The following is a 24,808-nucleotide window of genomic DNA, read 5'->3' on the forward strand; positions in this document are numbered from 1 at the left end:
ACGCCATTGATGTGGCACGGGCAGGGAGGGAGATTTTATTACGTTTCATGTGGTTTGGTAAGGCTACTGAGCAAAGAAGTTGCAATTTGTAGTTTACCGCCGCACTCAGCAATATTCCAGCTATATGGCGGCGGTCTGTGAATAATCGAGTCTGGACCACACAATCCAGTGACACACCAAGTTAGCGAGTCGGATACGACGCTGGTACGACAAACATGGTCGCTGGTGCCAATTCTAACCCGGAATCCAGGAATGGAGACAAGGGAAAGGTCGAAGACACCAACAAATGTGCTGAATATACAATTTCAGAAGAAAACACGTGTTTCGGCATAACAAGTTCACTCTTAAACCATTGAGCTGGTATATCTCCATATGTCTTACGACTTTAAAGTCTGGACCCCGATTATCCGGGAACTACATTTGCGCCAGATTTTGGCTAGGTTTGTTTGTTTGTTTGTTTGTTTGTTTGTTTGTTGTTTTAGGCTTCACTCGGCAATATTACAGCTATATGACGGCGGTCTGCAAATAATCGAGTCTGGACCAGACATTCCAGTGAGTGACATCATGAACATCGATCAACGCAACTGCGATACGATGACATGGATCAAGCAAGTCAGCCAGCACAACCCCTGCACCAAACAAACAAAGGAAACCTAACAACGAGACTAGCGTCGTTCCGGTATTACAAATAAGCAAGCAAAACAAGTTTGTTACCCTTGATCTGTATGTTCCATTCAACAGCCATACACCGCCACCATAGCGGACATTCATATCCACGTCGTTGACCTCCACTTTAGGCCTACATGATCACCACAATCAACCCGACAAATACAACATACCATATTCGACGTAATAAGCGCCCCGCTCTAATAAGCGACCATGGCGACTGGCTAGTGAACAATCTCAAGTAGCACCCCCACCGATTGATCAATGTACACAAGACTTATTTATTCGTGTATAATACACACTCGCGTGTTACATGCATCCTTAAGTATGGGCAATTAAATTCTGGAAAAATATATCTGTCGTATATAAACATTTTAGACGAAATTTACGATCTTTCAACTTTCTTTTCCCACCAAAATAATATTCTAATAAGAGCCCCTATTTCTAATTTTGAGAGTGAGTGAGTGAGTGAGTGAGTTGGGTTTAACGTCGCTTTTAACAGTATTCCAGTTATATCGCGGCGTGTCAGCTTAATGTGGGAGGAAAGCCCGAAGTGATGCAGGTCTCAGACGTTTACCACTTAGGTGAAACCCACGAGCACGGGTATGGTGCTGACAAACCTAGAAACATAATCGGGGCGAAACGGGATTCGAACCCACAATCATAGGTTTCTGGCGTGTCCAAGGGACGCAACTCTGCACAGCGAATCGCGGCGCTTTAGACGACTGGGCCACCCGTGTCCCCTCTAATTTTGAGAGCTCCCTGGGCGCTTATTACGGGAAATACGGTAGGTGCCTTCGGGTACCGTGCCTTCTGTAGAGACCGAGGTAGACTAAGTGTTGGGTGTCGGCTGAATGGGGAATCATTCGTTATTACAGATACGAGATGATATGGTTCACTGGTGATCATTGTACTGAATGCCGTGTCCACATTGACAGCATGAATGATCGCTCGCGTCTCACAGGAAAGAAATCTCAAACGCTTGGTGTATTGAAAATCGGCTCAATGTTTGTGTAAGACGACATGTAAAAAGAGGTTAATAGCAGCAATGGTGTTAAAGAGGTATTAAGTCAGGTGGCAGTTTTACCAAGTTTAGATTTATTCAAGTGATTAAAAAAACATGTTGGTCACTTACTCAAATTCAGGATGTATTAAGCTTGCAGCTAACAGTGCTTTAATTACCCACATACAATGCTTCAGTTACACACAGGACAAATAATCAGAATGATGAATCTTTCTTTAACAATATATATATATTTTCAAATCAAAGAACTAACCTATAGAAATGAAGTCGATGATGCTGATTGATTTGTTTCTTGTATACTCACAAATAATAAACTGCCGATCAAAAGAAAGTATACACTTGGAAAACCGATTTGACCAAAAAATTACAAACGTTATTAAAACGTTACTAGGCTAAAAAAAAGAGTCGCCGAAACGCCGGTGATTTTTAGCCACCTTCAAACATGGGTGTGTACGTTCTTTGGCCCAGAAGCTTATTATCTTCAGTCAAACATGTCACGTCACAACAGTGGAGTTTATAAGTTGTGAAGACCATTTCTGACGGGAATATTGCTAAAAGCGGCGTAAAAACGTACTCACTCACTCAACTCAACTTTAAGTGCTGTGACAAAGGCAAGAATCGCTGGTGAGTGAGTATGGTATTATGCATCTTTCAACACGATTTATCATATGCTGTATTGCTGTGGGAGATACAGAAAATAAACCAATGGCACATTTTACAACTCAAATCCAATCTGTAATCTTCTAAGTAGTTGGTTATATCGTCGAGGAGGGTGTGCTACACAAAGGAAGCCAATAGGATTATTATAATCTCACAGCCACAGGTTTCACGGCTCACTGCATTGTGACATCAAAGACCGGTAATAAATGACGACAGATTACGTTCGGGAGATATCGGTCTTGAACGTAGTCTGCACACTTATCGTGTATGTAAGTCTTATGGGAAAAAAACTTGGGCATTATGTAGGTATATGTTAATAAACTTTTAAACCACACACACACACGCACACACACACACACGCACACACACACACACACACACACACACACACACACACACACACACACACACACACACACACACACACACACACACACACACACACACACACACACACAGATAGACACGCAGACACACACTCACACACATGGAAGCTCATTTCTCCATTGACTCTTGGGCATTGAGATGGTCTAGTGGCTTAAGTGTCGCGTAACGAAAAAGACCCGGGTTCCATTTCCCACAAGGAAACCATGTGTGAAACCCATGCCGTTGTGATATGGTTGGATAACTGCAAAAATCTCGGCGTAAAACCGCCCATTGACTCTTGAGTTACAGATTAATCTAAACGAAATGTACAAGTGAGAAATCGATTTCCTAATAAAGAGAACTTTATGATATTAGTATTTTAAACTAAGTTAACCATTGTATATGATTGAATGAATGTTTCAAATTGTTTGTTTGTTGTTTAACGCCGCACTCAGCAATACATTCCAGCTTTGGGATTGCGGTCTGTAAATAATCGAGTCTGGACCAGACTCTCTGGTGATTGATATCATGAGCATCGATCTACACAATTGGGATACGATGACATGCATCAACCAAGTCAGCGAGCCTGACCACCCGATCCCGTTTGTCGCCTCTAAGGACAAGCATAGTCGCCTTTTACGGCAAGCATGGGTTGCTGAAGACCTATTCTATCCCGGATTTTCACTGGTTGATTGGATAAGATGGTGAGTGAGTTAAGGGATTTAACGCTGCTTTCAATAGTATTTCAGTTACACCACACCGTGTTTTCTACACATGGAACCCCAGTACAATAGAATCTGCAGATCTGAAGGTTATTACAAGCACAAGTATGGCGCTAACTATGGACAAAACTTTCATATTGGCCTAACTAACAATGTCACTTTCAAAAACAAAACGTGATATTCTGTAAGAAAGATTTATTTTCAGACATGATAGTTTTTTGTCACATCAATAAATTATCTGATCCTTATGTACAAGTATGATACAATTTGTACAATGGTGCGTAGATACAGTAAATACAGGATCTGTACAGTGTGTCAAACAAACAATTGTTCTCTATGAACAGGGGTTCTACAACGTGATGATCACAGTCGTGGCAATACAAAAAGCATTCGAAAAGATGCATGCAGCTCGCAGCATTCCGATTGTGAACAATGACAATTTATCAGCTTCATCCTTTTTCATTTTCAACTTTTGACAATAATTTAACAACATAAAAACATGGAGCATAATGTGCCATATATAACATAAAGAGTTTCAGTTTAAACCAGCATGACGTAGAGTGAACTCCGTTAATACGAACGGTACCGTTATTAGTACGTCGTCTGGATTGACACATTTCGGAATGAACGAATTATTAGAATGTAGTAATTATATACTATCAAAAGTAATTGTCATGACAGAATAACTATTATAATATGAAAGAATCGGGTGTCCTTTTGTTCTTTTAAGTAGTATATAATGAAGATCCGACAATAATTGCCCGGGAAGGCAGGTGTCCGCATTAGACGATGTTCGGATTAATGGCATTTCACAGTATTGAAATTCTACTTTATCTTTGAACTGAACGCGATTGAATATATGCCTAACAATATCCTAATGTACAGGAAAGCAATGAGAACAATCACGTACAGAAGTATAAGCTGAAAAAGGATAATCGCATTACATTATCAGCAATGCTTAATTCCCATGAGTAAGCCCATATGCAGCTATACTACCCCGCGGCGAGCATGTGAGACCTGCACACCGTCCTTCCACATGCTCTATGCACTGTGTATACACCCATGAAAATAATCCATAACGATCGGGTTTCGAAACCATAAATATTTATCACCGCCAAGCCGTGACTCCAGCACAATGCCAAGTATACACACGTTCACATAAGCCATACTTCGGAGTACAGAGACAATTACATGACTTAAAAGGCACTTTAAATTCCAAAACAGGAATGTAAGCTGGTCGATGGTCATTGTCCGGGGATGGAACAATTAAGCCAGAGACATGCAAGGCTGGACCCCGATGAAGCTAAGTCGCTAGAACAACCGACAGGGAATCAGGAATATTACTGTTCATCCTCATTGATCTGAAGGAGATGGGGATGATGAAGCCACGCCTGCGTACTCAAGTGTCTGGGATAAATCCATACGGGAGTAGGCTGTGGTACCTTATCATGTCCTTGGTTGCACTTACGCTTCTATTTATGGAGTCCGTAGATTCAAGATAATTCAAGAGGTTTTCTTTAAGCAACGGTGGCATTTGAGATCATCTATTAAAATGACATTAATCATCATTGACCGTTTGACGATACAAAGATTACAAATAAAATTTTACGCACATGATGCTCGCAACCAACAGCAAGAATGCTGTAGAAAACACGCATTATGGTCAAGTTAAGCAACCCGCCTATTTTGAGCCGCAGCTGACGTAGCCTAAAGAGGCCACAAGGTACATTAGAATCAAGTATATTTTCATCGACACACGCACGCACGCGCGCTCCCTTTCAAACCAGTTTTGATAACATCATGAGAAATAAGACTATTTTTCCAACGGGACTAACCAAAAACATTCCACGAGTGCCAAGCAGAGAGTGTGTAAATTTAACGCCTCTTTGAACAATACTTGAGGTTTACCACGGTGTATCTAACAACTAAACTTTGAATAAACACACCAAAGTGACGTAGATCGTAGACGTTACTATCTTGATTAAAACCACGGGTATAGGTATAGATGACAGACCAAGGATCATAATCTGGGCGTATCTGGGATTCGAACCTACAACCAGCGGATCCTAGCAAACTAATTGGCACTTAGGAAAACGACGCCCAAGAACACTGCTACACACATACCCACTTTGATCCATGAAGAGAAGTACTGTGTAACATTAATTTAAGAGTTTCCCAACCACGTGGTTAATATTGTGTGACTCTAACGTAAAACTGACTGTGAACACATGTTCCTCAGAGCCACCATTAGGCACCGTGTCTATAGGCTATCTGCTGCATTGTGTGACCACAAGAAGAATCAGATAACATAATATCAAGTAATGACTCCACGAATACTGAAGGTAAAAGGTTTCCATGTGATTGTTAATGGACCTATCACGCTATGCGATGTATCACAGATAAGTATCACAGACTGTTGAGCGTTCCTATGTTCCTGCATGAAAGTCCTACACGCAGCTACTTCCAAGTGACGACACGGGTGCTTCTATTTAACCCAGCCTCGAGTGCAGGTTGAGTTGAAGCTTTCTCACAGACGTCCTTCCCGCAGTGTAGGTAATAGTGGCATTAAGATAAGAGACCTTGTTTCACACCAGTCTCAGACAATGTTTTTGGTCCTTGACATGATTGTGTGTTCACTGTTCGTACTGAGCTAAATCAAACTGAAAAGTAATGTATTCTGCTGTAAGAAATTTGGATTTTTAGTATATAGGTATGAATATATAACCATTTGGACGATACTGTTATGTTCCAAGAATAAATTCACAATGCATAAAATCGTATATAAGATTTCATAAATAATAAATGCAGACTTAATATTCAAGGAGAAAAAACTAATTAAAATTCATCTGAAAGTTTCCCAAAACATGTCAAACGAAACTTAATAAATATAATGATGGTTGATGGGTTTTGTTCACACAAGTGTCAAACAGATTAAAATAGTATTTCAAGGTAATACGTGTTCAACGTTTTGTGGTTTAACAGGACTTGTCACTTGTTGCAATGTGCCATTTGGTAAATCCTCCACGACCCCCGGGAATCCATGTACAGGCAATCCTCTTTGTAAATCAATCCTACTTGAGCCAGCTTTGTCCCAATAGGATCCAACTATTTCGGTTAGCACTTGCTAGTTACCTGGATGACCTTCCACTCGTGTTCGTCCACAATGAAAATATGCACAATAGTAAATTAACAGTGTGTTTGTCGAATGCTGTCAAAACAGTACTGTTCCGTTCATGCCGATTACGGAAACACATGACCATCACTATAATCTATGTATTATGATACTTAGATCGGTATTTTCGAGCATCCTGGCCAAATAAATCCATTGGTGAATTGAAAAAATGTTAGTATTTGTTTAGTAGGGGGTCATTTATACATGTTGGCCTCCCGATTTGGAACAAAATGCATCCCCGCACATTTACAAAAGAACTCTCTTGGGAGGACTGTCTGTATCTCGAATAATAAAGTGATAATCCACTCACATGCACAACATATTTGCATCTGTTTGGTAGGAAACCCAAAGGCACTCAGGAACACATTCTTCTTCCCTCACATAATCCGTTCAACGCCACCCATTGCTCACAACATCTAAAACCGCCTCCCTCTCATCAGCTTTAGCTTCTGTTTATAGATATCATAATAGCCAAAGTTCTGGACCTTAAAGTCAATGGCAGGCAGACTTGGTGGTGTGAGAGGGCTGGGGATTCGATGTTCACTTTGCCGAAGGTCCTCTAAACTGATACTGGATCCTTTAGAAATTGGTTCCAAACTTTTGGAAGCTGGCTTTTTTGCCTTTGGCCTGTTGGCTCTGGCACGAACAGGCTCCTGCAGAGGTGTAGTTGTCACAACGACGATGGGGTCGTTTTCCTTGTATATATCGTCCACCCATCCCTGCAGCTGCTTCACCTTGATGTCCGAGTCCACCTGCTTCTTCTCCATTTTCTCAAGCCTCGACGTAAGCACTGTTTTCTCAGTCTTCCGGTTTGTCACCTCCATGTTTCTCTCAACAAGCATCTGCCGAATGCGTCTATTTTCGTCTATCAGTTTCTTGTTATTACTTTCTATCTCGCTTACGTGATCTCTTTTGCTTTCCCATTCCTTCTGTTCCCGTTCCAGTTCTCGAACTTTCTCATTCAAGGAATCAAATTTCATATTCATTTCAAATGTTTCAGTTTCCAGTTTAGATATATAGTTTGATTTTCGTTCCATCTCTTCTTTCGTCGTTTTCATCATTTGTTGCTCGGTGGACAACTTTTCCCGGAATGTTTCAGCTTCAGTTTCAGCTGAAGCCGCAGCATTAGCAAGCCCTCGTTTCAATTCTTCTATATAACTCTTGTTATCAGACTTTTCACGCTTAAGTTTTTTGTTTCCTTCAGCCTTCTTCCCAAGCTCATCATTCAATGTTTTCACCTTTTCTTTCATGTCAGATATATCTTTCTTCAGTAATCTCAGCTCTGCATTTTCAGATTTCAATTTTTCGATTTCTTTTTTCAAACTTTCAATCTGATTTTGCAGATCTGCATTGGCTGACTTTCTTTTCCTGAGTGCATCTTTCATGCTGAAAATTTCGACATCTTTTTCTTTTACTGTTTCGTCAACCTTACCTTTCTCTGCCACAAGGTCTTTGAATTTTTGCTGGAATTGTTCCAACTCTCGCGTGATGTTATTCAAATTTTTGCGCACATGTTCTAACTCTGTTTGGCTCTGTTTGAGGTCTTTTTGAATTTCCTTATCACTTTGGAGAGCTTTCCCTAGTTCTTCAAGTTCTCGTCTTTTCTCACTTAAACTCTCAGTTAATGCTTTATTCTCAGATTGCAGATCAACAATTTTCATTTCAAGATCGGAAACTGAAGTTTTCAGATTATCATAGTCAGATTCAATCTTCTTGTTTTGGCTTTGAAGATCCCGAATTTCCTCATTCTTCTTAGATTCGGTGGAATTGAGGGCCTTTTGCAATGCTTCTATATCAGACGTGAGTCTATGAACTTTGTTGCCCAGATCGGACTTCTCAGTCTTGAGTTTTTGGTTATCCATCCACAACTCTTGGTTCTCTCTATCTAGCTTCTCCGACCTCTGCAGTAGGTGTTGATTTTCTTTTCTTACGTCCTCCACATGGGAGGTCTTGTTAGTCTCCAAACTCTCCATTCTGGCACGTAAGGTTTTATTTTCTTCTGACAAATTGTCAACATCGCTTACAAACAGTTTCGCTTCATCCTCCAGCTGCTTTATCCTTTTTTTATATGCGGCTTCGGCTCGAATCAAACCATCCCTTTCTAGCCGAATTTGTTCATAAGTTTCCCGCCTATCTGAATCAACAGAGTTTCTTGTTTGCCCATAGGCATTTGGCACTGTTCGGGACATTTCGTCCCTTCCCGTATTAATCCGTGTGTCAGAGTTTCGTGTTGGTTTATAAACCCCCTTTTGAGGGTGTAAAGGCACTGGATCATCTTTCATTTCCTCGTATCGAAACGTGTTGTCTCTAGGGGTAGACACATCAACGTCCTCGTACCTTGAGGGCGAAAGTTTTCGAGACCGAGTACCATCTTTTGCTCTGTCTTGTGACATCGAATTCGTCATACCACGATCCGGTCTGTTCCGGGGCCTACTTGGCCTATTATCGCTCACAGACACATCAGACTCAGATCGTTTTCTTTTTGACATATCAACATGCCTATCCCCCTTCTTTGAATTCGAGGAAGGAGAAGCTTGAGCAGATGTTTCGCTTTGTTTACCTCTGTTACTCGAACTCGCCGAACTATCCGAATGTTTCCGGTCATCTTTTCTGGCCTTCTTCCCACCTTCAACCTGCTTCGATGGACTGGGGTCCCGTCTTGGTGATTCGCGCAGACGCTTGGACAGAGAATCAGAGAGAGGAGGCCTTGGTTTGTCGTCTGTTTTGGGGTGGTTTGGAACTGGAGCAGGAGAATTACCCTTGGATATTTTACTGTTGAGTGAACTCAGCGCTCCTTTCGACGAAGTAGTCTGCTGCTGTGAATCGTTTGAGACCTCAGGTTTAGAGGTACTGACTGGTGGTACATTGGCAAACTTGCTAATATTATTCCCTCCGGTAGGTTTCGAATCCTTTGAACTTTTGTCAGATACACTGTTAGCATTTTTGTCAGTCTTTTTAGCTTCCCTCTTCGATTTCTTGGCCGCCGACTCAGGCTCTACTACAGGTATTTCTATATCACCTCGTTTAATGCTGTTCCCTTTGATAGAATCGGCCGGTGCTGTGTCAAATGTGCCCTGCCGAGCAATAGTTCCTATCTGCGACATTATATCACTGTAGTGTTTCACCCCATTCCTGTTTCAGCACACGATCACAGCCAGCAATCGTTATGATCTGAGCTTTGGATCCCTTGCCATACCGCGTCCCAGTCAGTCTGAAAAAATGAAGAACAATATTGAGCTCATCGATCACACAATCATAAAACAGTCCAGTCGGCGGAGTGAAGTAATCAGTGACAAAGAGATAATTTAGATTACGTGACACCGGGGTAAATACCCGGGTTGGTTACAATCCTGTACCGGTGCGGGTGTAAGATTGACTTGATATGTCGTAGCTCTCGGCAGGTGAGCCAACATATAAATATAACCAGATTACGACACAGCCATTGAGTGAAGGTTATGAAGAATGTGGTCCACATCAGCCTCTGTATGCCTGCCTGGGTATTTAATAAACTGTGGACAAACCAAGTATCCACAGCCACACAATCACGCACATGCAATTACAATAAATCACCACGCTGGTCTTTTCCATGTCACAAAGTCAAGGCTTTACCAGTGAGTGACTGAATTGGGTTAACGTCGATCGTAACAGTATTTCAGTTATATCACGGCGTGTCAGCTTGATGTGGGAGGAACGCCCGCAATGATGCAGGTCTCAGACGTTTTCCTTTTGGGTGAAACCAACGAGTATGGGTATGGTGCTGACAAATCTAGAAATAAAATTGGTGCGAATCAGGATTCGAAGCCACGATCATTTTGTCGTGCCAAAGTACCGCACCTCTGCACAATAAGTTGACTGGGCTTACACCAATGACAGTGTTAAGAAACGACACTGACTACCTATGTTACATGTATGGTTGAACATTGTTCAGTAACTATCAACATGTACATTTTAGAATGTAATGCAACCTGTTTATAGTCCACATAAAATTTGACGTGATCTCTTTAAGGGCTGAAACAGATGCCAGGTTATTATAAAGCCACCTATTCATATTACTCATGTGGAATTTTGATGATAATTTTGACAATGCATGTTTTAGGGCGGTAAGAATGCCATGTGGCCCAAACTAGATTCATTTCTATAACTGCTTCTTGCCGTGGCTGATTGCATCACGCACGCTCCATCCCCCTATAGGTTTCCAGTGTGAGTGTTGGTTTGAAAACATTGGTGCAAGTCCATTAATATTAAACAAACACTGCAACAAATGTCAACACGTCTCTGTCCAATGCAGCACAGTTGGTATTTCCATAGCAACTGAAGATCAAACGAGCTATCTAGATGTCATTTCGTGTTTAAAGTCATATTCGTCACTGATGCCATATCAAACTGTTACCAGATGTAACGTGATGATGTCGATGCAGTGATGTAGGTTTAAAGTGCTGTACAGTTTGGGACTTATTTACTTAATACTTCACAGTATCACCGAACCCACGCCTACTTGATAATGCCACAACAGTAATTTTAGACTACTACAACACCAACTCGAGAATGCCACAACAACAACTTAAGACGGCCACAACACCAACTTCCGACTGCCACAACACCAATTTGGGAATGCCACAACACCAGCTCGTGACTGCCACAACACCAGCTTTAGACTGCCACAACACCAGCTCGTGACTGCCACAACACCAGCTTTAGAACTCGTGACTGCCACAACACCAGCTTTAGACTGCCACAACACCAGCTCGTGACTGCCACAACACCAGCTTTAGACTGCCACAACACCAGCTCGTGACTGCCACAACACCAGCTTTAGACTGCCACAACACCAGCTTTAGACTGCCACAACACCAGCTCGTGACTGCCACAACACCAGCTTTAGACTGCCACAACACCAGCTCGTGACTGCCACAACACCAGCTTTAGACTGCCACAACACCAGCTCGTGACTGCCACAACACCAGCTTTAGACTGCCACAACACCAGCTCGTGACTGCCACAACACCAGCTTTAGACTGCCACAACACCAGCTCGTGACTGCCACAACACCAGCTTTAGACTGCCACAACACCAGCTCGTGACTGCCACAACACCAGCTTTAGACTGCCACAACACCAGCTCGTGACTGCCACAACACCAGCTCGTGACTGCCACAACACCAGCTTGACACAACCTCCAACCCGCTACTACAACAGGACCAACTCGACATTACTGCACCGCGCGTCAACTGCTGCAAAGCCAACACCAACTCGACTTTATACAACACAACGCCAAATCACCATTTCGACACTTCCCCACCGCAACACGACACTGTACTGTGTATTTACTTGGTAATAATATATTGCATTCATATCCGTCTACCTGGCGCTAGGCATTAAGGGCTAAAACAAGGACTGGTCGTCTCGGAGTCAGCATACTGTGTCTGAGTGGGGTATCCATGTTAAACTGTGTCATATTACCTCAATGGGGTAGCACTGTAAAACCAGCATACGCAGGGACCAGTACACAGCAATATGAGTGTAATAACAGTCTTGAACGCGAGGTTATGGCCTATGTCACCTCACATCACATAACCTCAAATCCTCGAGATCCATTTTTCTTACAACAAACCCAGGTGGCATTCAAGCTGCCAGTTTACATGGCCGGGGTATATAACCCGATCAGTAACTCTGGCTGACAAGCTGATCGACTTACACTCCCCGCTGCTTATCATGGAAAGCATAGAAATCGTTTGTAATCGAATTATTTTGACTTATTTGATGGACGTAATACAGATATTGTATAACCAGGTGACACATATACAGTTAAAGTTGGTGCTACATACGTGGCATACTGTTACAACTTGCCGTTAACGAAACACAGTTATGATAAACTGTATTTGGTATGTCCATTACTTGCAGTGCTCTTTTGATATAACGAGGTCGGATATAACGAGATATCGGCTATAACGCTTCCGAGGAGTCAGTGTGGTTAAAAACATCAATGTGAATAATAATTCGGTTGGTACGAAGAGAGTTTGTTTAAGACCCCTCCCCGGTCGTTATAATAAACAGGTTGTGAATAGGGGTAATCATATTCGTATCTCTGTTACAATTGAAAATAGACCAGATAATCAATAACAGATCTAAAACACGGAAGAAACCAATTCGACCACATGTATACTCGTACTCCACAAGTAATAAAAACATACAATAGAGTCCAATTTCTCTTAGGAAACATGAATCAAGGAAATATAGGCCTCCTTGATAAAAAACGATGCAGAGGTAGTGAATAGGCCCAGGGTATCTATCATCAAACAGAAAGTATACACCAATGTTTGACGGTGACTAAAAATGAAACAAACATGAATTGGTTATTCCATGGTGATGTATTTCATACGGGAATCAAAGTTGTGTTTTGGGCCTGAAGTTTGCAGTGTTTCGGCGACTGTTTTCAGTAAAGTAACGTTTTGATGACGTTTGAAATTATTTGGTCAAATTCAATTTGTGTATATTTTATTTTGCCCGACAGTTTCATAAGATGGATATATTATATGTTGAATTGTCGTGGCAATGAGGTGATGCCATTTTCAAAGTGTGTCGGGTAAATTATCCAGTATGTCTTGGACCGACCGTGATAGACAACTGTTGGATAATTGTTGACTGAGATGCGCGCTCTACTTGCTCAACTACATCTAGAATGCCAAACAGTTGCTTATAAATGAATTGAAATGTTTGACAGACCAAAGAAATTTACCTCAGTGGTTAAAGAAGGGTATGGCGATGCTGGGTGTTTACGGGTTTAATCAGTGTTATATATCCCATAATGTTATACCCGTGACCATATGGAATAGAAGGCCTAGGAAGTATAGCGAAAACATCATGAGAGAGTGAAACATTTGATGTAATGTCGCCTAATTATTCAAAACGATATTTGTATTAAGAAATAACATAACCAGATTTCTGTAGCCATATTCAGTATCAGGACTTTCTGTCACCAGCAGCAAGACGCGTTAAGATGCCAATAAAACATCCTAATACATGTACTATAATAACATAATACACATCACAGGCATCGTAATACATGTACTATAATAACATAATACACATCACAGACATCGTAATACATGTACTTTAATAACATAATACACATAACAGACATCGTAATACATGTACTATAATAACATAATACACATCACAGACATCGTAATACATGTACTATAATAACATAATACACATCACAGACATCGTAAACAAAGAAAGAAAATTCTTTGTTTTTCCCAATGGCCAAAAAAGACACAACGTACGAAATCTACTCCCTAAAAATACCGGTTCCTCACCTACCTAGGATACTCCGTGAGAGGAGAGAGGTACACTCCACACGCGCCTACCACAGCAGACATCTGCCCCACCCTGCTGCCCCTACCTCTACTCCCTGGGGATCAATACCAGTCCCACATCAACACCTTTCTCACGAGCGCAGGGCACGCACTGTGGAGATTAGAAGATCGCGTGTGAAATGGCTTCCACGATAAATACAGGCCTTTCCAAAGTCAAAATCTTTTCTGTGTATGGCTTAGAAAGGAACAATTGTGTGTTCCGCTTTCGCGTAAGTCAATACTGCCTATAAATATTTGATGTATATCGTAAACGGACGGAATAACACGACGGTAAAGACGTGTAGATAGGTATTGACCAACTTGAGTATCAAGATGTTGAGATGATAGTTTCTAGCCTGGAGTGAGTGAGGTAGTGAGTGAGTGAGTTAGGTCAACGTCGCTTTGTGTGTCCGTTATATCACATTGTGATTTATAAGAGTAAAACCACATTAAAGTGATTACTAATCTGTTAAGCTAGGAATGTAGTTGAGTAGAAGCTATTTATTAAGTTAGTCATTTATTTTATTTTTTGGTATAAAGTCATTTAATTTATCTAGTTTAATTCATTCAATTGATCTAAGTCAGGTTAGTGTATTAAAAGGGATGAGACAACTACCACTTCGTGAAACCAGAGACAATAACCAGCTATACCGTGGCACTCACCAGCGCCCCAGTCCACAAAGCGATCCTAGCGCTAAGATGATCGTAACTCCCATTCTTTAGCATAGGCTTACGACAGTCGTAGCGCTACGATCGCTTTGTGGAACGGGGCCAAGCACGGGTAGGTTGTGACACACCATGGCTCCTAATCGGAGTGAACTGGGGATTCGAACACACGTTGGGCAGATCATGGGACATCTATGGGACATCTATGGGACATCTATGGGACATCTATGGGATCATGTTCCCGAGGCAAGGAGTTAACTGACTGTAAAAGTCCAGTTTCCACTTTTATAGTCAGTTAACTCCCTTGCCTCGGGAATTTTGGGCGCCTTAGACCTCTGGGCTTATTTGTCGAGATCAACTCGTTGTTTTGCTCGTTATCAGTCCATGACGTAATGAAAAATGGATGATGTAGTGTTTCCTTATTTGAACGTTGCATCAACTGACCAATCAGCTTTCATAATCCATAATATACATCCACATGTGCAATCACGATAAGGCATTAGACGTTCATTACATTTTAAACGCTTAAATTTGATAACGTCAAACACCTAGATTTGTATGTCGACGTCATTGACGTTGTTGTGTTACATTTTCATAATTTCCTTTTTCACCATCAATACTATAAAACAAGTGCGCATCACAAAATAGCGCAGTTACGTACTATATATAACCCCTCCCAACTAAAGATGAGAAGGTAAATATAAAAAAAAGAAAAAAAAGTCAACGCCAGAGACTAATCAGTCTCTATTATCTGCCGAAACAGATTCCATAAACAAAATGTATGCTTTTAATAAAACTTGATTTATAAGCATTTGTATGAAATCAATTATCGTAGTCTATTATATTTCTTTGCTAACATAAAACATGTATAACTTTAGTATGTCAATATTAAGAAGTATTCAAAGTGAACTCCACGACAATAATGTAATTACTGATAGATAAAAACAGCAATGTCAGCCACTCCAGGACTAATGTTATATACATGATACAATCAAGACCTGACGCTCCCCGGGGATCGTGCGGGGTCCCAACACGAGTGGCTGTGAGATGGAGAGTGATAGTCACACACAGGCCGACTACCTGTAGCTGCTCTTACTGCCAGACTTGAGAGGTCTGTTGTTATACACTTGATTCTTGAGCTGCCCTCCACAACCCGTACAGAGATAATATTCCTCTTTTACATTAAGAGAGTGCTCCTTTTGCATATCTGTGTTTCCGCGCAGGCAGACACTCCACATTAAAGATAGTAACACAATTTTGTATTGGTATGAAAAAACCATATGTCAACATTTAAGAAGCATTTTTGAGTTGACACTCGTAGAAATAATGAGATACTCAACACCTCTTTCGTTGTATACCTGCTGTATTGTGCGTTTGTTTTAATGTAAACATACACACGAAAATTAGCACTGAACTCCTTGCTTGTTCTGTCTGATTGATATGAAAGACATCGATCACCTATCTCTGCATATCAAAGGGATTGTTTGTTTGGGTCTTTTATTTGTTAAAATGACGTTGATTTTGAAGTGCGTATGGCATAAGAAAACCTTTGTTTTCATTTGTGTACATGTGCAGCATGTGTGGTTAATATAGACCATCTTCGACATACAATGTGTCAACCACAAAACAATACCTGGGCCGAAACACCAACACTATTTCCCACGATGTTTTCGTGAATATTGTAATTAAGCTAATATTACCTACCCCACCACTTGCCTTGCAACCTTTTGAGTAATTTAGAAAAAACAACCCCAAAAGCAAATATTATCCTTACTCTCTCTGGACCCATCGAAATCAAACAACACCAGAGTGATAATTCCTATCTCGAACTCCTGTAACTCGACATTCGTTTAAGACGAATGTAAGTGTATGGTTGCAGTGGAACCCTTATCGACACATATGTGTGATGTAATAGCATTCCGCTTGTCTCGAACTCCGGATAACTCGGAATATATTCGTTTACTGAGAACTTTAAGTTAACGGTTTTCACAGAACGCTCGACAGGAATAAAGAACATACTTAACACCCACAGATATAACTCCATCGACTCAATAAATAAACAAACAGAAATATACATCAGAGACCACCCACGAACATAACAACCAAGACGACCAGAGTCAATGAGAAATTAAAGCCATCCATTATTGGAAGCTCGTGATGGCAAATCAAATCGGACAATTGAGCTGTGAGGGGATTGTCCTTCTCGCTCCGGGGCCGGGCGTTATTTGTCGAGCGCCATGAAACAGAAGCTATAATTGTCTTATGAAATCGGCTTCAAACACATGTCGATGATATACGATGTTTGTGTATGGTGTGTGAACGAAGAGTTCGCTTTGAGAGCTTGCTCGAGTATTTGCTGTCTATCATACGGCTATGGCAGTTTGATGAGGAGTATGATAAACACCCGAAGGATATGTCATTGTGGTCCTGTTGACAAAACAATCTTGCTTTCAACTGTTTTCAATGTTGGCAATACATAGTTGGGCGATTGCAATGAAAATGAAACTGTTGGTTCTTCTGATAAAACGAATTACAACCCGAATAAGAGTTTTCTATATCTACCGTGGTACCGATTTAACAAGAAACAGTGTCTCTTGGTCTAATAATTATTATGTTAATAATAAGAACAACAAAGATGACGATGACACTGATGATGATGATGATGATGATGATGATGATGATTAAATACAGTCAGTAACTAAGCCTTTAAGATTTGAAACATGTAATATATCCTAAAGATGCACAGATAATGTTTAGATCAACAGACATTTGAAACATGTTTATGTGTCTAAGCGCGTTTATGTTATGGGACAAGGAACGTATTTGGAAGCGTCAAGTGCATGTTGCGGTGACATTTTTCCCCCGTTTTGTTCACCAAACGTGCTTTAATCTTTTAACAATTTTGAAAATAAATCACAATGTCGCATTACCTATGTCGTATGTCATGCATGGTATACTGGAATCAATTCTTTAACATGTATTTCAAACCTCCGGTATCACGATTTTTTTTCATTAGAACTGGCTAGATGGTACAATATGTTTATCGTTAGAGCTGGCTAGATGGCATATTATGTTCATCATTAGAACTAGCTAGATGGTACCTTATGTTCATCATTAGATCTGGCTAGATGGTACCTGATGTTCATCATCAGAACTGGCTAGATGGTACCTTATGTTCATCGTTAGAACTGGCTAGAGGGTACCTTATGTTCATCGTTAGAACTGGCTAGAGGGTACCTTATGTTCATCATTAGAACTGGCTAGAGGGTATCTTATGTTCATCGTTAGAACTGGCTAGAGGGTACCTTATGTTCATCATTAGAACTGGCTAGAGGGTACCTTATGTTCATCGTTAGAACTTGCTAGATGGTACCATATGTTCATCGTTAGAACTGGCTAGATGCTTTATGTTTGTCGTTAGAGCTGATCAGATGGTGTCATTTGTCTGTCTTTAAAATTTACTAGACAGTACCATGTGTTTGTTGTTAAAACTGGCTAGACGGCACTATGCCCTTGCCGTTAGAACTGACTAGATGGTACCACACGCTTGTTTCTGAAACGGGCCAGATGGTATCATGCCCTTTTCGTTGGAACTGATTAGATGGTACCATGCCCTTGTCGTTAAAACTGACTAGATGGTACCACACCCTTGTCGTTAGAACTGACTAGATGGTACCACGCCCTTGTCGTTAAAACTGACTAGATGGTATCACGTCCTTGTCGTTAGAACTGACTAGATGGTACCAAACGCTTGTTTGTGAAACGGGCCAGATGGTACCATGCCCTTGTCGTTAGAACTGACTAGATGGTACCATGCCCTTGTCATTAGAACTGACTAGATGGTACCATGCCCTTGTCGTTAGAACTTACTAGATGGTACCATGCCCTTGTCATTAGAACTGACTAGATGGTACCATGCCCTTGTCGTTAGAACTGACTAGACGTGAATCGGCTGGTCACAATGGACGTTGGGTATGAAGATTGCGTAGAGTGGTGAATGGACAACCATTGCAACTAAGACACCGGATTGATTGTGCGTAATGCCCGACGACCTGGGGCGATACTCACATTATCACTCACTTGTTTGAGCAGTCCAGTCTCAAATACATCACAGACCGTTATGGTGAACTGCCATTACTGGTTACTGTTTCTCTCAATCGTAATCATTGGTAACAAAGACCAATTCTGTATACGTTGATCACCCTACTGTCGCGTGGACTGTGAGCTGTAATCTGTCAGATATTAACACAGGTAGGGGGGCACGGGTGGCCCAGTCGTCTAAGGCGCCGCGATTCGCTGTGCAGAGTTGCGTCCCTTGAACACGCCAGAAACCTATGATTGTGGGTTCGAATCCCGGTTCGCCCCGATTATGTTTCTAGGTTTGTCAGCACCATACCCGTGCTCGTGGGTTTCACCGAAGTGGTAAACGTCTGAGACCTGCATCACTTCGGGCTTTCCTCCCACATTAAGCTGACACGCCGCGATATAACTGGAATACTGTTAAAAGCGGCGTTAAACCAACTCACTCACTCACTCATTATTAACACAGGTGGTAGGTACACCCTCATTCATGACACTGTCAGGTAAAGATAACTGCGATTATGGATTTTGAAACAGAAACTCGACGTATTGAAACTGTTAATCAGCGTGTCATCTTATTATTCCTAAAATACATAGCAATTACACCAAGACAAATCAATACCAGGCTTATTACGGGCGCACCTATCCACGATTTAGCAATAAAGGGAATGGATATCTGCCAGAAATAATAGACACAGAGTTATTTCTAATCGAAATAAGCTTATGTAGGACGCTTGTAATAAAACCTTCGGAAAGAAAATACACAGGTTAATATAGTTTGGGGATATAAATATACGTCAGGCGTGTTTAGAAAGGCATGTGCAAACGCTGTTGTTTGGCACCATGTCCGCAAGTTCAAAGTTCACGATGCTCTGTTTATCATGTTTTTCATGGTCAAAATGGGCGAAATAAATAAATAAAATTCACTTACTTACTTTTCTAAACAATTTATATGGATAGACGTTATGTTAATAAATACCATGGCATCAACTCCTTTTTTTATCATCGTGATCGACATCACGTCAAATGTTATAAAAACAAATTTACAATTTACGAAATTAAGTATCACGTTAATAAACCTGAATGGGGAGCTAGCGTTTTGCAATGACTTACCCGTGGAGAGAGCAATGCAGAAATAAACAAACGACAAAAAAAATAAAAAAATAATCAAATCCCGTTTCCACGGTAACATTGCAATTTGATAATCACCTGTCCGCGTACATTATTTGCTCAGTCAGAAGCCTCTGCAATCGAAGAGGATGTCATCAATTAGCGGACGCAGAACATCACGACAGCAGATGAATTCTACATCTGTAATGGGGCAAATGGACATCTAAACAACTAATGAATTGTACATTTAATCACCATGATGACAGCCGCATTTAGAAAATAGACAGTGGACACGGTGAATCACGACATCGTGGTCGTTATATTTGTACTGCGGCGGAGATCAAAAGGGCATGATTGTTTGAAATTGTTTGATATTAACAACCTAGTAACTTCAATACATTAGTGCCATGTACGGTCGCTTGTCTTCAATGACAGGGATAAGGACTACATTTGTAAAATAGATTCTAAATGACGGAGACAATCATAGCCTAACAAAAGTTTTCGCTTGAAATTAGTACTGAAGTACTACATAACTTCCGATCTCCACTCGTCTCCTCCCGTAACATTGCGGGGTCACACTTCATGGGGATCGCCATGGTATGCCTGGGTATGTCGGGGAGCTTATCCAGTAGATACATAGGTTGTCCTCGTCCGTCAGTTGCATGCATAGACTGCATGCCGTCCCTGTTTCCTTGATGAATTTTAAACATAATCTAAAACATTCGACATAATTTTCACGCTCCCCTGGCGTTAGTCTGTCATACAGACCCTGAAACAAATATATCCAATACAGCCCATGCAAGTCTATTATATTTAGCAAGTCTAGATTTCTGCAGGTGAAGAGAGTTTCTGGGCTCTTTTTTATTATATTTCATAGCTATAATTTAACAACTGTTTTAATCCGTAATTTATGTTCTTTTCAGAGACTAGATGTTAGTCTACCATGGCGTGTTACAAATGCATACACCTTTTAAAACTCTCAAACGTTTTGGAAGCAATGATTCAAATTTGAATTTTTGTTGCTTTTCAATGTTTGCGCTATTATAACAAAATGTTCCAGTCCATTGCATGCAGTGAGAACGGACTTTTATCGGACCAGTGAATTAGTGTCCAGGCTTGAATATTATGACGATGCCGTTCGAGGCACCACGCCAATATGTCGCCTTTGATCATCACATCGTAACGTTGTGTTGGTATTGCAGGGGCATTCAGTACACCACACCACAGCATGGGCTTTTCTTACAGTGTGACCATTTGAAATATTACTGGTATAATGACATATCATGGCAAACAGGTATAGCTCTAGTGTTATTATATATCGTGGGAATCTTGTATAGCCGTGGTATACACATCCTGGTCAACAAGTATGACATTGGTATTATTATATATCGTGGGCATCTAGTATAGCACTGGTATAATGACACATCCTGTCCAACTGTTATAGCGCTGGTATTATTATATATCGTGGGAATCTAGTATAGCCGTGGTATACACATCCTGGTCAACAAGTATAACATTGGTATTATTATATATCGTGGGCATCTAGTATAGCACTGGTATAATGACACATCCTGTCCAACTGTTATAGCGCTGGTATTATTATATATCGTGGGAATCTAGTATAGCCGTGGTATACACATCCTGGTCAACAAGTATAACATTGGTATTATTATATATCGTGGGAATCTAGTATAGCAGTGGTATAATGACACATTCTGGCAAACTGGTATAGCGCTGGTATTATTATATATCGTGGGCATCTAGTATAGCAGTGGTATAATCACACATCCTGGCCAACTGGTATAGCGCTGATGTTATTATATATTGTGGGAATCTAGTATAGCAGTGGTATAATGACATATCCTGGCAAACTGGTATAGCGCTGCTGTTATTATATATCGTGGGCATCTAGTATAGCAGTGGTATAATCACACATTCTGGCAAACTGGTATAGCGCTGGTGTTATTATATATCGTGGGAATCTAATATAGCACTGGTATAATGACACATCCTAGCAAACTGGTATAGCGCTGATGTTATTATATATTATATATCGTGGGCATCTAGTATAGCACTGGTATAATGACGAATCCTGGCCAACTGGTATAGCGCTGGTATTATTATATATCGTGGGCATCTAGTAAAGCAGTGGTATAATCACACATTCTGGCAAACTGGTATAGCGCTGGTGTTATTATATATCGTGGGCATCTAGTATAGCACTGGTATAATAACACATCCTGGCCAACTGGTATAGCGCTGGTGTTATTATATATTGTGGGAATCTAGTATAGCACTGGTATACACATCCTGGTCAACAAGTATAACATTGGTATTATTATATATCGTGGGCATCTAGTATAGCAGTGGTATAATCACACATTCTGGCAAACTTGTATAGCGCTGGTGGTATTATATATTGTGGGCATCTAGTATAGCACTGGTATAATAACACATCCTGGCCAACTGGTATAGCGCTGATGTTATTATATATCGTGGGCATCTAGTATAGCAGTGGTATAATCACACATCCTGGCCAACTGGTATAGCGCTGATGTTATTATATATTGTGGGCATCTAGTATAGCAGTGGTATAATCACACATTCTGGCAAACTGGTATAGCGCTGGTGTTATTATATATCGTGGGAATCTAATATAGCACTGGTATAATGACACATCCTAGCAAACTGGTATAGCGCTGATGTTATTATATATTATATATCGTGGGCATCTAGTATAGCACTGGTATAATGACACATCCTGGCCAACTGGTATAGCGCTGGTGTTATTATATTATCGTGGGCACCTAGTATAGCAGTGGTATTATGACACACCCTGGTCAACAAGTATAGCATCGATATTATTATATATCATGGGAATCTAGTATAGCACTGGTATTATGACACACCCTGGCCAACAGGCTTTAGCACTGGTATTATTATATATCGTGGGAATCTGGTATAGCACTGGTATTATGGCACACCCTGGTCAACAGGTATAGCACTGATATTATTATACATCTTGGGTGTCTGGTATAAATCACTGGTATTATGACACATCGAGGGTATCCAGTATATATCTCTGGTATTATGACACATCGTGAACAACTGGCATATCACTGTTATTATGGTGCATCGTGGGTATCCAGAAAACACGTTCCGCTAACAATGTTAATAATAATAATATGAATATTTCCTTTTTTCTTTTTTCTTACGTGTTTGTTTTCTTATCTATCGTGTAGTTGTCCGATTTTCGATCACGAACGTTGATACTAGACTTAATTTCGTTTATCCGACATACTCGTTAATTCGACTTAATCATATGCAACCAACCAGGTCGGATTAACGGGACTTGACTGTATATCACTAGTATTATGATATATCGTGGGTATCTGGTATATCACTAGGATTATGATACATGGTGGTATAAATTATGTATTTAATATCTAATCATTTTGGCATGGATGGGTGTTTGGTTAATATATCATGAGTACTGGGTAGTGAGCCCAAAGTATGCTCAGATTTTAGTTTGATATCTTTCACATTTGTGCACTCACCCGGATGACTGCGTGATTGTTGCCACACAGCCCATGCCTGTATATCTGCACTGGGTCACAAAATAGCGAGGATTGGTGGGGTCTTTAGTCTTCATGCTTGTTATATGTATGTGGGTGTTTGTGTGCATTGAAGGCGACTACTTCACTTTTGTGGTTAGCGTCTCGTTTATGCGTGTTTATGTGTACGACTGCCAAAGTTCACTCGGTGGTATGATTGTATTCGCATGAACGTACACAGGTGAAGAAACGTATGGCTGTAAATATATACATGCATGTGAAAATGTACATGACTTATGTGTACTTGTATCTCATCAGAGGAGAAAAGAGAGAGAGAGAAAGTAAGGTGTGTGTGAGAGTGTGAGTGTGAGAGTGTGAGTGTGAGAGTGTGTGTGTGTGTGTGTGTGTGTGTGTGTGTGTGTGTGTGTGTGTGTGTGTGTGTGTGTGTGTGTGTGTGTGTGTGTGTGTGTGAGTGAGTGAGTATGGTTTTACGCCGCTTTTAGCAATATTCCAGCAATATCACGACGGGGGACACCAGAAATGGTCTCTCTCTCTCTCTCTCTCTCTCTCTCTCTCTCTCTCTCTCTATCTCTCTCTCTCTCTCTCTCTCTGTGTGCGCGCGCGAGATTTACTCAATGTAACAGGAGTTTTTTTCGGAGAAAAGACTTACCAATTATATAAAATGAGTAACAGAATATGAGCGCGAGTAACGAGGATGGAATTAATAAAGGAGAGGAGTATATATGAATGAGAGGCGGTTGGGGGAGTTGGGAGGGGGGGTCGGTGAAAGGAGAAAAATCAGGGAAGATTGCAATGGATTGAGTGAGAGGGAAAACGAGTTATAAATAATCAGAAATCGCATTCAACATTTCATGCTATTCACTTGGTAGATATAAATCAAACAGTTAAATGGACGGGTGTTACAAGTTTGCTGAACACTTCAATGATATTTTTTTTCATGAATCTAACACTCTCGAGAACATACAGGCTCATATCGGGGTGAGCATATACATTCGTAAAAAACAAAACATATTCATGTCTGTATAACTAACTATAACACAAGTAATAACAAAACACTAACCTCTTCCAGCCTGACGACGGTGTGGGCCACCTGAATATCCTCTAGGTGTATGCCAGGGCTTAAACTGTGTAATACTCAAGACCGATTCAGCGCTCAACGCCATACCGTTGTCACGTGACAACACGGTCAGGCCGTTCAATCCGTCAATACCACAATGCCGCGATAATAGATATGGCGACTTAGGTACGACGTCTGTTGCTATTCTCTCCGTCGCTTATATCGTCAAAGCCGCGCCCGTGACGGGATATGTATATAACAGAGCGATCCTGCACTGAAAAACACATTGCTACCAATAGAACTAAACAGCCTGTCGATTAGCACCCCCGCTAACGCGCATGCACGTTATGGGG

General features: G+C 40.9%; 1 protein-coding gene across 2 annotated transcripts; it reads right to left on the reverse strand.

Moving 5' to 3' along the window:
- Positions 1 to 3,618: 3,618 nt before the first annotated feature.
- On the reverse strand, positions 3,619 to 24,605 carry LOC124132802 (myosin-2 heavy chain-like). 2 transcript variants are annotated; one of them, XM_046496928.2, is made up of 2 exons: positions 24,459 to 24,605; positions 3,619 to 9,821 (listed from the first exon to the last, which is right to left on the reverse strand). In XM_046496928.2, exon 2 carries the CDS (start codon positions 9,712 to 9,714, stop codon positions 7,027 to 7,029), a length of 2,688 nt encoding a protein of 895 aa, XP_046352884.2. In that variant the 5' UTR covers positions 9,715 to 9,821; positions 24,459 to 24,605; the 3' UTR covers positions 3,619 to 7,026. The 2 variants fall into 2 exon arrangements, with proteins under 2 accessions (XP_046352884.2, XP_046352886.2); XM_046496930.2 differs by lacking the exon at positions 24,459 to 24,605 and adding an exon at positions 13,933 to 14,018.
- Between the last annotated feature and the right edge of the window lie 203 nt (positions 24,606 to 24,808).

Source organism: Haliotis rufescens, unplaced genomic scaffold (genome assembly GCF_023055435.1).
Source record: "Haliotis rufescens isolate VD_foot unplaced genomic scaffold, xgHalRufe1.0.p SCAF_11, whole genome shotgun sequence".
Classification (NCBI taxonomy): domain Eukaryota; kingdom Metazoa; phylum Mollusca; class Gastropoda; order Lepetellida; family Haliotidae; genus Haliotis; species Haliotis rufescens.